Genomic DNA, 16826 nt, shown 5'->3' with positions numbered 1-16826 from the left:
GTATATAGTTTAACAGTGCAACACATTTCTCCTTCTACTCACCCATTTCTTTCCCTCTCCCTAGAGGAAACAATTCATATGGATGATCCAAAATTTACTCAGCTAGTCCTTACTGAGGATATTTAGGCTATATCTAGGTTTTTGCTTTGACAAACAACACTGTAATGAATAACTTTGAAATATACTGTTGTATAATATGTACATCTGTAGTATAGATCCCTGGATATAGACTGCTAGGTCAAAAGCTACATGCATTTTATTTAGATTTATTTATGAATTCATATAGTTCAAAACAGTTCAGCTGTTTAAGAGATTACACAGTGCAAAGCCCTCTCCCATCCTTTTCCCTAGCAACTTGGTTCCCTTCCTCAAAAGCAACCAATCTTATCATTTAAAATATATTCTGTAGTCATGTACAAGGGAAACAGTATATTTATATCTATGAAATATACTTATATATATATAGTAGTGGTTTTTCACACCTTAAACTTGGTATCTATTGCCAAATTGTCCTCCTGTTTACATATCATCAACAATGTTTGAGAATGCTTATTTCTGCATTCTCCCATGAACACAGAATATTATCAAACTTGACTTCTTTGCTAATCTGGCTGATGAAAAATGGTATCTAATTTCATTTGTATTTACTTAATTTGTAATATTATGGGTAAAACTGATGGGTAAAACTAAAGCTGTGAGACCATGCTAGCTTTTCCCTGCAGCCTCTTTCCCACAGGTCCCTTACCTTTCACCTCTATCCCCCGGCTCCAATGAACACGAGACACCCTGTTCTTTCACTCCTGCCTCTGGTCTGGCTGTGTTCCCTGTGAGCTGCTCCTAAGCCTCCCTGCCACCCCCAGGTCTGATGAAGTGTCCTTCGTTTGTGCTTCCTTGCATCACAGCACTGATCATGCTACTTTCTGTTTATTTATGTTTTCCTATCTGCCACCTCTACTGGATGGTGAGCACTAGGACTAGACTTTTTATCTCTCTACCTCTATTGTTTATCATCATTCTCCTCGATAAATATGAAGTGAATGGATGAATGGACAGCTGGCAGTTTCAAATGGAGGTCACTGGAATGCAGCTATTCTGTGTGACTGACTGAAAAGCAATCTACCCTCTCATTAAGAATGGAATATATGTGGAAGGTGGCACTTCAAATCAGTGGTGAAATGGTGGATTATTCAATAAGGGGCATTGGGCTAACTGCTTAATTACCATAATTGGAGAAAATCAATGTATGTCTTTATCTTACACCCAAATAATTTCCAGGTGGATATGCTAGTATTAAATATAAACAGAAAGCATAAATAACTTGAAAGAAAGTGTATACAAATGTTGATTCAATCTAGGGATGGAGAAGCCCTTTCTAAGCATGATAACAAGACAGAAACCATGAAGAAAAAGATCAGTAGATAGACTCCACTACAATTTTAAACTTTAGCATATGGAAAACTGAAAGGTTAATAATATATGGGAAAAATTATTTTTTAAAAATCTGAATGACAAGTGGAAAGACCTATTAAAAATCCCTAAGAAGAATACAAACTTACCCATAGAAAATTAAGCAAAGGTCAGGAATGAAATATACATGCTAATAAATACTTAGAGGAATATTCCATCTTAGTAGTAATCAACAAAGGGTGAACTAATACAACATTTTTCACCTAACAAAGTAGCAAAGATGATAATTTTCAGTGTTCACAACTATATGGAAAAATAACACTCTCATTCCCTGGGAGTGTAAATTGGTGCACTCTTCTGGAGGGCAATTTACCAGTATGCATTAAAAGCCTCTCCTTTTGATCTAGATCACTTCTAGAAATCTTATCAAAAGGAAATAATCAGAAATATAGACAAGGACTCAGCTACAAGGATATTACAATGGCATATTTATAGCAGTGAGAAATTGAAAGCAATCTAAATGTCCAACAATAGAATAGAATAAATAAATCATGGCACATTCACAGGCTAGAATGCAGGCATTAAAATCATTGTATTGAAGACTAAGGACAAAGTTTATATTGTATGCTTATATTGTATTGTTAGGTAAAAGAAAAAAGTAGTTTGAATAGAATGATACGAGTTTGATTTTTTACAATATGTGTGTCTATGTGTTTGTGTAGAAAAAGCCTGGAAGGAAGATACTGACTTACCTGAAGAGTCCTTGTACATGGGCCACCCTGTCCCCAAGAGGGCACTTTGGTAAACTCCAGTGGCTTTTGCTTTTACACTGTAGACCAAGGAGCTCTGGCTCCCACTGTGGGACCCGTGGAAAGAAGCTAAGTGGCTCCAAAAGTTACTGCAGACAAAATGAAGGAGTGGCTGCTGCCATACCTGATAGTGTCATAGTCTTAGGCCCCTAGGTAATGATACCAACATTTATTGTACATTTTATGTGTATTTTCATTTAATGTACCTACCATCCCAAGAGATACCTCTAAGACAAGTATTAACAGTCCCACGCCACTGATGAGGAAACTGAAGCCCAGAAAGATTCAATGACTTATCCAAGTCACAAAAACAAGAAGTGGATAGATGAAAGTGAAGTCGCTCAGTTGTGTCCGACTCTTTGCGACCCTGTGGACTGCAGCCTATCAGGCTCCTCCGTCCATGAGATTTTCCAGGCAAGAGTGCTGGAGTGGATTTCCATCTCCTTCTCCAGGGGATCTTCCCGACCCAAGAATCGAACCCGGGTCTCCCTCATTGCGGGCAGATGCTTTACCGTTTGAGCCACCAGGGACTGGGCTTCAAATCCAGTTAGATGTCCTTGTCTTTGGCTCCTAAGGCAAAAAGACATGATAATGAGTGAATGAAGAAGAGTAAGCAAATTAATGAAGTTGCTTCTGGAATTGGATTCCTTTGGGAACAGCACCCCATGGCTTTTGCACACAAAATTGCCCAGAACAATCGCTGTCCTTAGTGACTGTGGTCACTGTTACAAAATGGGACAGACTGCAAGTCCCTCTGTCCTGCCAGATCCCTCAGTGAAGGCCCCTTGTTTTTTGTGCTCTGGGCCTAGGTGGGATCTGGCCTGGGTTTACTCTTCCCTGTACTTCCAGAAGAAGGCAAATCCAGTGGAGGATGCTGGGACAGACCCAGTAAGATCTTAAGGGTTCCCAAGACAGAAATAGTTATTTCTCTTTTTTTAAGGACAAGCCTGTAAAATGGGACTCTGCTGATTTGTTTGGTGCCTTCTGCCAAAGAATTCCTTGGGCAGCACCAGCCCCTCCTCCACCACTCCCAGCAAGGTCCACATTATCCAGACAGTGCCGTCTGCACCAACCTAAGCCCTCTTTTCCACTCAGGGCCTCTTCTCCGCCCATGCCCCCTTCCTCGGCCAGTGCACCCTTCCTCCCCGATTTCTACCCAGCCCCTCCTTACTTTATGTGCAGATATCTTCCCTAGCCAGGTGCCACGCCCTAGGCCTTCCTACTTCAAAAGCCAGGAATCCCTTTTTCATCTTATACCAATTATACCCTCTATCAACCAGGCCCCTAGTCCTTGTCACCAGCCTATTCCTCCTTTCTCATTTCCCAAATGTTGCTCCTCAGTCTACGTATCCTTGGAGCCAGCCCCACTGCCCCCTCCAGGTAGTCCCATTTCCCCACATTATGCAGCCTGCTCCAGTACATAACCCATCCCCTATTAGAAGCCCATAACCTGCCTGTACTTCAAAATCAGCCAGACCCTCCTCATCCAGGCTCTCTTTATCTATTTATGCCTTCCACCCTAGCTACCTATGCCTGCTTCCCTGGCCAAGTCTAGCTCTCCAGCCTGGTTTCCTTCTCCAACTAGGCAGGCTTCCTCTATACCCACCTAGATCTTCTCCCCAGCCGAGTCATGTTCCCAGCCAGTATCCCCCTTTTGCAGCAACCCTACCCAGGCCCTTGTCCCAGAGTGTTACTGCTCCCTTCTCCGAGCCTGTACCCAGGCTCCCTGACCCAACTTGGTTTTCCTTTCCCAGTCTATGTCCCCTTACCTAGCCAGGACCCTTTTCTCAGCCAGACCCTCTTCTTCAGCCTATGCCTCCTTCTTTGGATTTGCCCCTTTCTAAACCAGCCATCTTATTATCCTGTGCCCAACTCTCCAGCCTCTAACCACTTACCTGGAAATTTTCCCACCCTGTGCCGCAGCCCGGCCTCTGTATCATCCTATGGCCCCAGCCTCCCCTCCCCAGACAGGCCCCAATCCAGTCCATCTTCTTCCCCACGTAGGACCCGTCTGCTCACAGGACCCTCACCCAGCCAGGCTCCTCCCCAAATCTGCGACCCTGTTGACAGCCTCCTTAGCCAAGCTACCCTTCCCCAGGCAAGGCCCCTTTTCAAATCTTTGTTCCCTTGCCCTCATGGGACCCCTACCCCAGAAGGGGCCTCCTTCCGACAGCCAGGTGCCTGTGCCCGTCTTTTCCCTTTTCAGCTGGACCACTTTTCTAAGGAGTTCCCCTTCACTGGCCTTTCATAGCCAGTGCCTCCTTCCCCAGGCAGGCATCCCCCTCTCTCAGCTCTACATCACCAGTGAGGTCCCTCCCCAAACAAGTGACCTTTCCCTGCCAGGAACCCTTAACCCACACATACCCCCAGCTGGCAACTCTTTCCCATCTGGATCCATCCCCGCAGCCAGGCTCTCTTCACACCAGAACCTACAGCCTCGCTCCAAATTGAAGCTTATTTTCCCAGGCTGGCCTCCTTCCCAGGAAGGCCTTCTTCCTCAACTGTTGTACCCCTTCCTCAGCCAAACCCCTTCCCTAGCTTATTCCCTCTTCTCAGCCAGACCTTCCCCCCATCCCTAGCCTGTGCCCCGCACCCTCAGCTAGATCCTTTTCCTCAACCATGTGCCCTCCCTCAGCCAGGACCTGTCAGGATACACACCCTTGTTCCCAAGCAGAATCCCTGCCTAGCAGGCTCTCCCCACCTGCTAAGCCCCCTCTCCCAGCCAGGTCCATCAACCCGCCTATTATTGCATGCCCAGCCTGTGTCGATCTCAGCATTCTAGCCTCTCACCACCCTCTCATTCCCTAGGCAGATGTCCTCTCCCTCCCAGGCACCACTCCCTTGCCAGAAACCCTCCCCAGGCAGGCCACCTTTCCCTGCCAGGATATTTTCACCTCCTAATCCCCCCATCCCGGCTAGACTCCCATCCTCAGCTTGTGCCATCCTATCAAGTCTGTGATCCTTTATCTAAGACAGGCCTCTTTCCCCAGCCTCTCTCTCTTCCCCAGCTTAAACCTACTTTCCTAGCCATATGTTCCCTGGTCAGGTGCCAGTTCCCAGTCTTTCCCCCCTTTATCAGTCAAGTATTCCTTTCTTATCCTTTGCCCCCTAACTCAACTAGGCCTCTTTCCCTTGATCAGCCACGTCTCCTTTCCTAACCAGCCCCACCCCATTATCCCCTTCCTAGCCTGGCCTCCCTCTTCACCCTGTGCCAGGTTCCCTTAACTAGCCATCTCCCCTTCTTCTGCCTGTTCCCCTTTCCCCTGCCATGTCCCATTCATCCTCCTAGACTGACCCCTTCCCCAGTTTTCACCCTCCTTCCCAGCCAGGCCTCCTTCTACAGATTATGCCTCCCTTCCTGGCCTATTCTTCTCTCCCCAGCCAGCATTCTCACCCCTATAAAAGGCTCTCCTCTCACAATGCATCCAAATACTCAGTTTTCTCGGGGACTTCCTCTTCTCAGCCAGCTGTCTATATGAAAATGTAACTGATGCACACATTTACATTTACAGTGAGCAATCTGGCAAGATTCCATATTTGTATTTTGAGAACATGACCCCTGACCCTTAGAAAAAAAAAGCAGTGGTACTTTCACTCTTGCAACTAGCCCTGGACTGGCAAGTTTTGGAAAGTGGGAGTACTTTTTCATGCATAGCAATGAGAACACCCTTAACTGAAGCCATTTCATGTTTTCACTGAGTGAAACATCAACTCAGGATAGCTTCAACTATCTTGCTACTCCCTAAATCCTTCCCTGGAAGGCATTCCACTCCATGCTACCACCAAGACTGCAGGCCCATACCTCCTCCCCTTTGGGAGGAAAAGCCTCACCTTTTACTGTGTCCTCCCCTTTCACTCCTACTCCCTAACCCTCCAGGCTTCCTTTGCTGAAGTAGATTCTGGGATACAAGCTCTATATGAACTAAGCCAGCTATACAAAAATAGAGAACTAGGTATTTTTAAACTGCTTTTATTCTTTAAACACATAGCATACATTTTCTGATGTTATATATTTTATTTTAGAAATCTGATGTGTACAAACAATTCTTAAATGAATGTAAGTAATCTCACTGAAATACAGGATGTAAAGGTTATTTTTTTTCACTTCAACTATTTTTTGGCAAATTCAAGATAACAACATGTCTCAAATATCAACAAAAGTATATTGCTCACTTTTTTTTGCTTCATACCAATTGCAGATTTAACAATAATCAACTACTTTAATATTTTTAAAATCTTTTAAAATACTTGTTATCTCTAAGAATTAAGGAAAATTACTAAGTTCAGATTTTCACACTTCATATCGGTTGTAGATAGAACAAAGTAGACCAACTACTTGAATACAGTTATACCCTCTTATGTCTGAGAATAAAGGAAACTTACTAGTTCAGATCTCACCCCTCACAGTAAGTTAAGCTACCTATCAGTTTGTCTGTTTTTACTTCACACCAATTGCAGATATAATAAAATGGATCAACTACTTGAATAAAGTCACATCCTTTCCTGTCATTAATAAAGGAAATTAAATTGAGATCTTTCACATCTTAGAGAGCTTATCAGTTTAGGTAAATCTATTTCTATATTTAATGCTTACATTTAACTTCTAAATTTAACAAATGCTATTATTTAGAATTCAGCAAACATCTAAACTACAATTAATTTGCAACCACACAAGGTTTTATGAAAAAACAAAACAAAATACTAGAGGAGGTCTTGTTTGTAACTTGAGACATCTCCTGAGTAGCCCAGATAAAGGGAAAATCAACCCCCTCCAACAGCCCACAGTACATTTTTCCCCAAAGAACTAAGCAAAAGTTATTCTCAAAACAAATCATTTTGATCACATCAGCTCCTTTAAGTAATTAATACATTCACAGGACAACGGGAAGATTCTGAGCTAAACTGATTCCCCCCCACCCAGGTGAAGAAAGCATCAAACCAAGTTGCCATTTTTTGAACCTTAAAGTTATTTGCAACAAGACCAATTCTCACGGTGGAGTGTGGGGAGAGAGACCCTTCAGGGCCAGAAGTGGTGAAAACTTGGCAAACTCACTCCCCTTAGAGAGGACTATACAGATCTCTTGGTAGGGGATAGAAGAGCGAGGTGGGTAGGTAGGGGGTGGAGGGCAGAGAGAGAGGGGGTGAGCTCTGAGTAAAATGAAGGAAAAAAAAAAAGAAAAAGAAAACCGAAGGAAAAAAGAAAACAGAGCCTACTGAGGAGACGCGGTAGCCGCGGCTTTGGCTCTGGTGGCAACGGCCACAGCGATGGCAAAGGCGGGCCTAGAAGAGACGAGGGGCTGCGCCCCCAGCGGCGCCGGCCTCCTGCGGCTTCACGGAGTTGTAGTGCGCCCCGAAGTTGCAGGTGTAGCGCACGTAGACCAGGATTAGCGGCTTCTTGGTGTACTCCTCTCCAACGACGATGGCTGGCGAGTCGGCCTGGATCACCTCGATGGGGGTCTGCAGGACGTGTGACAGGGCCCTCAGCTCCAGCTGGCTTCCCCACGATGCACTGCCCACGATGTCGTCGCAGTAGCTCAAGAAGTAGTCGCGGCTGTGGGCGTCACCGGGTGCGAGGTGGCTGAAGAAAGGCAAGAAATCATCGATGTGCTTCCGCATGTATTCGGCGGTGCGGCTCCGCAGGCTCTCCACGGTCACGGAGAACACCAGCTGGTCTTGGATGGCACGATACATGCAGTGGCTATCAGTTGGCATATCCTTCATGTCTAGATGCTTGGCCTCCAGGATGGCGCTGAGCTTCTCTTCCTCATCTTGGCGGAAGCTGGCCAGATACTCCATGTCAACCTCCGCAATCCTCTCCTGGCGTGCTCTCTCGAGGGCTGCCCTTCTTTCGCGCTTTCTCTGTGCCCTGGAGAAGCCCGGAGGCTGGTTCTCGAGATCCATCTTGGCTAGATCTTCAGTGACAGAATCAATGATGCTGATATTAGGGAAACTCTCTTGGAACTTCTCCAGCTCCTGCTGGTGCTTCTGCTCCATCTCGGCCTCAAGGCGGGCCACGTCGAGATTCAACTGCTTTCTTTTCTTCTTGTCGGTCTTGGGGACCGAACTCTTCATGAACTGAATGCGGGCCTGTAGCTCTTTCTTCTCACGGTAGTGGCGTCGTAACATCCGCTGTTGTTCACTCCGTGAATCTTCCATGATCTTTAATGGCAGGCGAGAAGTTTGGTGGCAGCTTAAGTACTACTACCGTTTACATCAACAGTCCAACCGCCAACCTAGCTAGAGTTCTTCAACCTCCTCTGGCCACTGCACTCTGCTGTCCTCGAGAGCTGGCTGCTCTCAGCCTATTCACGGTCCTCTCTGCCATTGGCCAACGTCTCTCCATGGTTACGCCACCTGAACACGTCTGGTGCTATGATTGGCTGTTGGGAGACCCTTCATATGCCTCCATAGACCCCGTAGCAACAGCGGCTTCCGTTTTGAGCTGGGTTCTAATTCCCGCTTTAAAGTCCAGCCTTTGTACTGTTATGTGTGACTATGAGCTTGTGGAGAGTTTTCACAGACTCTTAACTGCCTACTTCACGTCCTAGCCTGAACACAAGGCAGACATTGGTCATGCTTGAGAATCACATGACAAATACTGTTAGCTGAGTGTCCTCTGACACTGGACTTCCCATTGCTCCTAGTGTTCTGGAGGCAACTTGTCTCTCTCCAGTTCTTTCGTTCCCTTGACTGATGAACACTTAATTTTGTGTGTCAGAACAAAGACATTTCCTTATGGTCCTGGGAACACAGAGTCCTTTCAGTTTATGCCTCAAATCCACCCTGTCCCATCTCAGTGTGAGAAACCAACAGCCACTCTCATTCACTCATTCACTACAGTTAAGCAGACTTCTGCTTGTGCCAACAGAAAAAAGTGAAGTGAAGTTGCTCAGTCGTGTCCAACTCTTTGTGACCCCGTGGACTGTAGCCCACCAGGCTTCTCTGTCCATGGGGTTCTCCAGGCAAGAATACTGGAGTGGGTTGCCATTTCCTTCTCCAGAGGGATCTTCCTGACCCAGGGATCGAACCCAGGTCTCCAGCATTGCAGGCAGACGCTTTAACCTCTGAATCACCAGGGAAGCCCTAAATAGGAAGTGGATAGATGAAAGTGAAGTCGCTCAGTCGTGTCCGTCTCTTTGCGACCCCATGGACTGTAGCCTATCAGGCTCCTCCGTCCTTGGGATTTTCCAGGCAAGAGTGCTGGAGTGGTTGTGATGCTAAAGCATCTGCCCGCAATGCGGGAGACCCAGGTTCGATTCCTGGGTCGGGAAGATCCCCTGGAGAAGGAAATGGCAATCCACTCCAGCACTCTTGCCTGGAAAATCCCATGGACGGAGGAGCCTGATAGGCTACAGTCCATGGGGTCGCAGAGTCGGACACGACTGAGCAACTTCACTTTCATCTATCCACTTCCTATTTAGGGCTTCCCTGGTGGCTCAGAGGTTAAAGCGTCTGCCTGCAAGGCTGGAGACCTGGGTTCGATCCCTGGGTCAGGAAGATCCCCCTGGAGAAGGAAATGGCAACCCGCTCCAGTATTCTTGCCTGGAGAACCCCATGGACAGAAGAGCCTGGTGGGCTACAGTCCACGGGGTCGCAAAGAGTCGGACACGACTGAGCGACTCCACTTCACTTTTTTCTGTTGGCACAAGCGGAAGTCTGCTTAACTGTAGTGAATGAGTGAATGAGAGTGGCTGTTGGTAGAATGCACCCACCCTAAATTCCCCTTCTCCTCAGTTTCAAGCTTCCAAAATGGGCTCCTTAGGATGCCCACGAAGCACAACAATTGGCATTTGTCAAGCCACTTACTTACGATTATTCTGAATCTCTAAAAGTTCTAAAAAATAAAATGAAATTAAACCCTTAAACTGTTCAAATATACTCCCATCCTGCCCCACTCTGCTCACCTGTATCTTGAATTCCCAAACCAAAAGGCTTTTCAGACAACCTCCTCTTTGTTACAAATGAGAGAAGTGGACATTTGTCCAAGTTGTTACATGTATCAAAAACTTCAATCCTTTTTATTGCTAACTAGTATTCCATGGCACGTATATATTGTTTCAGCTTTGGGTTGTTACAATCCCTGCTATAAACATCCATATATAAATATTTTTTGTGAGCACAAGTCTTCATTTCTTTGGGGAAAATACCCAGGAGTGCAATTTCGGAGTCATATTATAGGTGTATGTTCAGTTTTTTAAGAATCTATTTTCCAGAGCAGCTATACCATGTGCATTCTCGCCAGCAGTGTATACAGGATCCAGTTTCTTTGCATCCTCACCAGCATTTGATGTCTTAATTTTTTTTATTTTAGTCATTCTGATATATGTGTAGTGACATCTCACTGTGGTTTTAATTTGTGTTTCCCTGGTGGCTAGTCATGTTCATCTTTTCATGTGCCCACTTGCCATCTGTGCCATATCCTCTTGGATTAAATCTTTGTTATTTGCCCATTTTATAACTGAACTTTTTTTTTTTTGACATTGAGTTTTGAACGTTTTTTCTATATTTTAGATACTTGTTCTTTGGTGGGTATGTGCCTTTCAAGTATTTTCTCCCACATTGTAACTTGTCTTTTTATCTCTTGGGGTTTCCCAGGCGAAAGTTTCCAATTTTGATGAAGTTCAACCTACCAAATTTTTACTCCATAAGTCACGGTTTTGATGTCAAGACCTCTTTGATCCCAAATAAACCTAGATCACAAATAATTTGTCCTGTTTTTTACTAAAAGTTTTACAACTTTAGGTTTTAGATTGAAATCTGTGGTCTCTTTTGTGTTTATTTTCATGTAAACTTTGAGGTTTAAGCCAAGGTTCATTCTTTTACCTGTGGTTGTCCAATTGCTCCAGCATCATTTGCTGGAAAGTCTATGCTTCCTCCATTGAACTGATTTTGCATTTTTGTAGAAAACCATTTAACCATATTTTTGTACATCTATTTCTTCATTCTCTATTCTGTTCCATTGATCAATGTGTCTATCTCTCCTCCAACACTATATGGTATTGATTACTATGGAATAAGTCTTGAATATAGTTAAACCCTTTCCTTCAACTTTATTCTTTTTCAAAATTGTTTTAGCTATTCTAAATCTTTTGTGTTTGCATATAAACTTTAGAATAACATTGTCTATATCTACAAAAAATCTTGCTAGGATTTTCATAGGAATCATGTTAGAGCCATATATCATTTTGAGGAGAAATGACATCTTTACTATGTTTAGTTTTCCAATCTGTGAACACCTGGGTATGTATATGTATCTCCATTTATTTAAATTTCATTGATTTTTTACAAATATTTTATAATTTTCAATATTTATGTCCTGTACATATTTTGTTAGATTTGCACTAAGCATTTCATTTTTTGAGTGACAGTAAATGGTGCTGTATTTTTACTTTTGGTGTTCACATGTGCATTGCTAGTATGTAGAAATACAGTTGACTTTTGTATGTTCATCTTGTATTCTATGACCTTGTTCAACTGACTTACTATTTCTCAGTTCAGTTCAGTTCAGTCGCTCAGTCGTGTCCGATTCTTTGCGACCCCATGAATCGCAGCACGCCAGGCCTCCCTGTCCATCACCAACTCCCGGAGGTCACTCAGACTCATGTCCATCGAGTCAGTGATGCCATCCAGCCATCTCATCCTCTGTTGTCCCCTTCTCCTCCTGCCCCCAATCCCTCCCAGCATCAGAGTCTTTTCCAATGAGTCAACTCTTCGCATGAGGTGGCCAAAGTACTGGAGTTTCAGCTTTAGCATCATTCCTTCCAAAGAAATCCCAGGGTGGATCTCCTTTAGAATGGACTGGTTGGATCTCCTTGCAGTCCAAGGGACTCTCAAGAGTCTTCTCCAACACCACAGTTCAAAAGCATCAGTTCTTCAGCACTCAGCCTTCTTCACAGTCCAATTCTCACATCCATACATGACCACAGGAAAAACCATAGCCTTGACTAGACGGACCTTTGTTGGCAAAGTAATGTCTCTGCTTTTCAATATGCTATCTAGGTTGGTCATAACTTTCCTTCCAAGGAGTAAGTGTCTTTTAATTTCATGGCTGCAGTCACCATCTGCAGTGATTTTGGAGCCCCCAAAAATAAAGTCTGACACTGTTTCCACTGTTTCCCCATCTATTTCCCATGAAGTGGTGGGACCGGATGCCATGATCTTCATTTTCTGAATGTTGAGCTTTAAGCCAACTTTTTCACTCTCCACTTTCACTTTCCTCTTCACTTTCTGCCATAGGGTGGTGTCATCTGCATATCTGAGGTTATTGATATTTCTCCCGGCAATCTGGATTCCAGCTTGTGTTTCTTCCAGTCCAGCGTTTCTCATGATGTACTCTGCATATAAGTTAAATAAGCAGGGTGACAATATACAGCCTTGATGTACTCCTTTTCCTATTTGGAACCAGTCTGTTGTTTCATGTCCAGTTCTAACTGTTGCTTCCTGACCTGCACACAAATTTCTCAAGAGGCAGGTCAGGTGGTCTGGTATTCCCATCTCTTTCAGAATTTTCCACAGTTTATTGTGATCCACACAGTCAAAGGCTTTGGCATAGTCAATAAAGCAGAAATAAATGTTTTTCTGGATCTCGCTTGCTTTTTCCATGATCCAGCGGATATTGGCAATTTGATCTCTGGTTCCTCTGCCTTTTCTAAAACCAGCTTGAACATCTGGAAGTTCATGGTTCACATATTGCTGAAGCCTGGCTTGGAGAATTTTGAGCATTACTTTACTAGCATGTGAGATGAGTGCAACTATGCAGTAGTTTGAGCATTCTTTGGCATTGCCTTTCTTTGGGATTGGAATGAAAACGGACCTTTTCCAGTCCTGTGGCCACTGCTGAGTTTTCCAAATTTGCTGGCATATTGAGTGCAGCACTTTCACAGCATCATCTTTCAGGATTTGAAATAGCTCCACTGGAATTCCATCACCTCCACTAGCTTTGTTCGTAGTGATGCTTTCTAAGGCCCACTTGACTTCACATTCCAGGATGTCTGGCTCTAGGTGAGTGATCACACCATCATGATTATCTGGGTCATGAAGCTCTTTTTTGTACAGTTCTTCGGTGTATTCTTGCCACCTCTTCTTAATATCTTCTGCTTCTGTTAGGTCCATACCATTTCTGTCCTTTATTGTGCCCATCTTTGCATGAAATGTTCCCTTGGTATCTCTCATTTTCTTGAAGAGATCTCTAGTCTTTCCCATTCTGTTGTTTTCCTCTATTTCTTTACATTGATCGCTGAAGAAGGCTTTCTTATCTCTTCTTGCTATTCTTTGGAACTTTACTATTTCTAGGTGGGTTTTTTTTAGAGGGGTGGTGCGTAGATTCTTTGGAATTATCTTTGTAGAGGATCATGTCATCTGTGAATAGAGACAGTTTTATTGCATTTTTTTCAATCTATATCCTTTCATTTCCCCTTTTGCCTTATTGTTGCACTGATTATAACTTCTAGCACTATATTGAATAAGAGTGGTGAGTGTAGGCAGACTTGCTTTGTTCTGGGTCTTGGGCAAAGCATCTCATCTCTCCACATTATGTATGTTATTAGTGGTAGGGTTTTTGCTTTTGTTTTGGTAGATGATCTTTATCAACTTGAGGAAATTACCCTCTGTTTCTATTCTTCTGAGAGTTTTTAAAAAATATGAATGGGCATTGAATTTTGTCAAATATTTTTTCTTTATCAATTGAACTGTTTGTGTGATTTTTCTTCTTTAGTCTGTTAACATGGTGGATTACATTGATGGATTGTCAAGTACTGAACCAGTCCTGAATTCCGGGAATAAACTCAACTTGGTCATGGTTTATAATTCTTTATATACATTGCTTAATTTTATTTGCTAATATTTTATTAAGGGTTTAAAAACCTACCTTCATGAGAGATATTTGCCCGTAGTTTTCTTGTTCAGTACTGTTTTGTTTAGTTTTGCTATTAGGGTAGTATTAGCTTCATAAAATAAATTTTAAAGTGTTCCTTCCTCGTCTGTTTTTCCAGAAGAGATTTTGTAGCCTCAGTGTTAATTCTTCCAGTGTTTGGTAGGATTCTTCAGTGAAAACATCTGGGCCAAAAAATTACTGTTGGGGAAGCATTACAATTACAAAATTATTTTCCTTAATAGTTGTGAGGCTAATCAAATTATGTATTTCATATTGGGTGGATTTTGATAGTTTGTGTTTTTTTGAGGCATTGGTCTGTTTCATCTAAGTAATCAAATTTATGTGAGTTGGTTTCTTTGTATTCCATTATTACGGTTTGATGTGTATAGGATCTGTAGTGCTTTTACCTGCTTTATTCCTGATGTTAGTAATGTATGTCTTCCCTTTTACATTATTTGTTCTTTGTCAGTCTTTCTAGATATTAGTCAATTTTATTGATCTTTTGAAAGAACCAGCTCAGAGTTTCACTGATTTCCCCTATTGCTTTTCTGTTTTCAATTTCACTTATTTCTGCTCTCAGTTTTTCTTCTCTCTGCTTGCTTTGGGTGTAGGTCACTGTTCTTTTTAGGTGGGAGCTTAGATGATTCATTTCAGGCTTTTCCTCTTTTTCTAATGTACATACGTTTAGTGCCATAAATCTCCTTCTCAATACTGCTTTAACTGTATCTCACAAGTTTTGATATATTGGTAAAAGCCTATGCTGCTGCTGCTAAGTCGCTTCAGTCATGTGCGACTCTGTGCGACCCCATAGACGGCAGCCCCCCAGGCTCCGCTGTTCCTGGGATTCTCCAGGCAAGAGTACTGGAGTGGGTTGCCATTGCCTACTCCGATTTAACCTTGGGGAATTGTTTATGGCCCAGAATATGTTCTATCTTGACATATATTCAAAGGGCACTTGAAAGTAATGTATTTTCTGTTATGGTTGGATGATGTGTTCTATACATGTTGTTTAGATTCCACTGGTCGATAGTATTGTTGACTTCTTGATCCTTCCTGATTTTCTGTTAAATTCAGAGGTGTTTTGAAGTCTCTAATTGTAATTCTAGTTTTTCGATTTTTCCTTTCAGTTTTATCAGGATTTGCTTCACATATTTTGCACCTCTGTTGCAAATCTTGCACATTTAAGATTGTTTTTTTTTTGGTGAATTCACCCTTTTATCATTATGTAATGCCTCCTCTGTCTCCAGTAATTTTCTTTGCTCTAAAATCTTTGATATTAATGTAACCCATTCTTTATTAATGTTTGCATGATATATATTTTTCTATCCCTTTACTTTCAACTTTTCAATATCATTATATTTGAAGTGACTTTTTTGTAGATAGCATGTGGTTGGGTCATGTTTTTTAATCCACTCTATCACTCTTTATCTTTTAACTGGTGTGTGTGTAGATCACTTACATTTAAGGGAATTATTGACATGTTAGGGCTTAAGTCTGACACTAACTTTTTGTTTTCTGTTCATTCTGTGCTTCTTTGTTTTCTTTTCTTGCCTTCCTTTGGATTACTCAAACATTTTTTAGAATTCAATTTTGATTTATCTGCAGGTATACCTCACAGATATTGCAGGTTTCATTCCAGTCACCACAATAAAGTGAATACTGCAATAAAGTGAGTGACACCAATTTTTTGGTTTCTTAGTGTATATAAAAGTTATGTTTACACTATACTGTAGTCTATAGCATAATGTCTGAAAAAACAATGTACATACCTTACTTTTAAAAACACTTCAGTGGTAAAAAATGCTAACCATCATCTGAGCCTTCATCAAGTTAATATCTTTCTGTAATAATATCAAAGATTACTGATTACAGATCACCATAACAAATACAATAATAATGAAAAGTTTGAAATATTGTAATAATTACCAAGATGTGATACAGAGACATGGAGTGAGCAAATGCTGTGGGAAAAATGGGGCCAATATACTTGCTGAATGCAAGGTGGCCACAAACCTTCAATTTGTAAAAAATGCTGTATCTATAAGGTGCAATGAAATGAGGTATGCATGTATAGTGTTTCTGAATGTGCCTCTTTGTATAACTTCTTCAGTGGTTGCTCTAGGTACATTTACAGTGTGTGTATCTGTGTGCACACATTTGTGTGTATTACCAAAATCTATGATTTTGTCATCCCTTTACCCTCACCCATTTATAATACAACTATCTTGTGTCCTCTATATACACTGAAAACCATATTAGTTTTCTAATTTTTGCCTCAATCTTCAAACATAATCGACAACTCAAGGGGAGAAGGAGAGTCCATTTTGTTTACCATACTTTCGCTTATCATGTTTTTTTTTCTTTCTGATTTTCCAGAATTTCTTCCTTTATCTTTACAGTTCAGAGAACATCATTCAGTCATTCTTTCAGGTAGGTCTCTCTGAAAAAAATTCTCTTGGTTTTCCTTCATCTGAGAATGTCCTGATTTCCCCTTTATTCATTCCTTAGGGGTATTTTCTCTGGAGGTAGGTGAATTCACAATTCTTTTCTTTCGATACTTGAAAAATGTCATGTCATTTTTTGTTGACCTTTATGGTTTCTGATGATAAATTTATTGTTTTTTGAATTATTTTCCATTATTGTTAAGATGATAGGATGTTGTTTCTCTCTCTGCTTTCAACATTTTTAATTTGTCTTTGTTGTATTTCAGTCGCTAAGTTGCACCTGACTCTTTGTGA

General features: G+C 42.2%; 2 protein-coding genes across 2 annotated transcripts in view; one reads left to right on the top strand and one right to left on the bottom strand.

Annotated features, from left to right (window-relative positions):
- The window catches only part of AWAT2 (acyl-CoA wax alcohol acyltransferase 2), a 47568-nt gene that overhangs the window by 13079 nt on the left and 17663 nt on the right, over window positions 1-16826 (top strand). The window lies entirely within an intron of this gene.
- Window positions 6171-8543, bottom strand: OTUD6A (OTU deubiquitinase 6A). Its single transcript, XM_086389899.1, has one exon. The coding sequence runs from the start codon at window positions 8370-8372 to the stop codon at window positions 7497-7499; it is 876 nt and encodes a 291-aa protein (XP_086246025.1). The 5' UTR covers window positions 8373-8543; the 3' UTR covers window positions 6171-7496.

This window comes from Bos grunniens, chromosome X (genome assembly GCF_055505025.1).
Source record: "Bos grunniens cultivar Pamir isolate PY7600 chromosome X, Bosgru_T2T1.0, whole genome shotgun sequence".
Lineage (NCBI taxonomy): Eukaryota > Metazoa > Chordata > Mammalia > Artiodactyla > Bovidae > Bos > Bos grunniens.
Note: the sequence above shows the minus strand (reverse complement) of the source record. Positions and strands in the feature narration are given on the sequence as shown.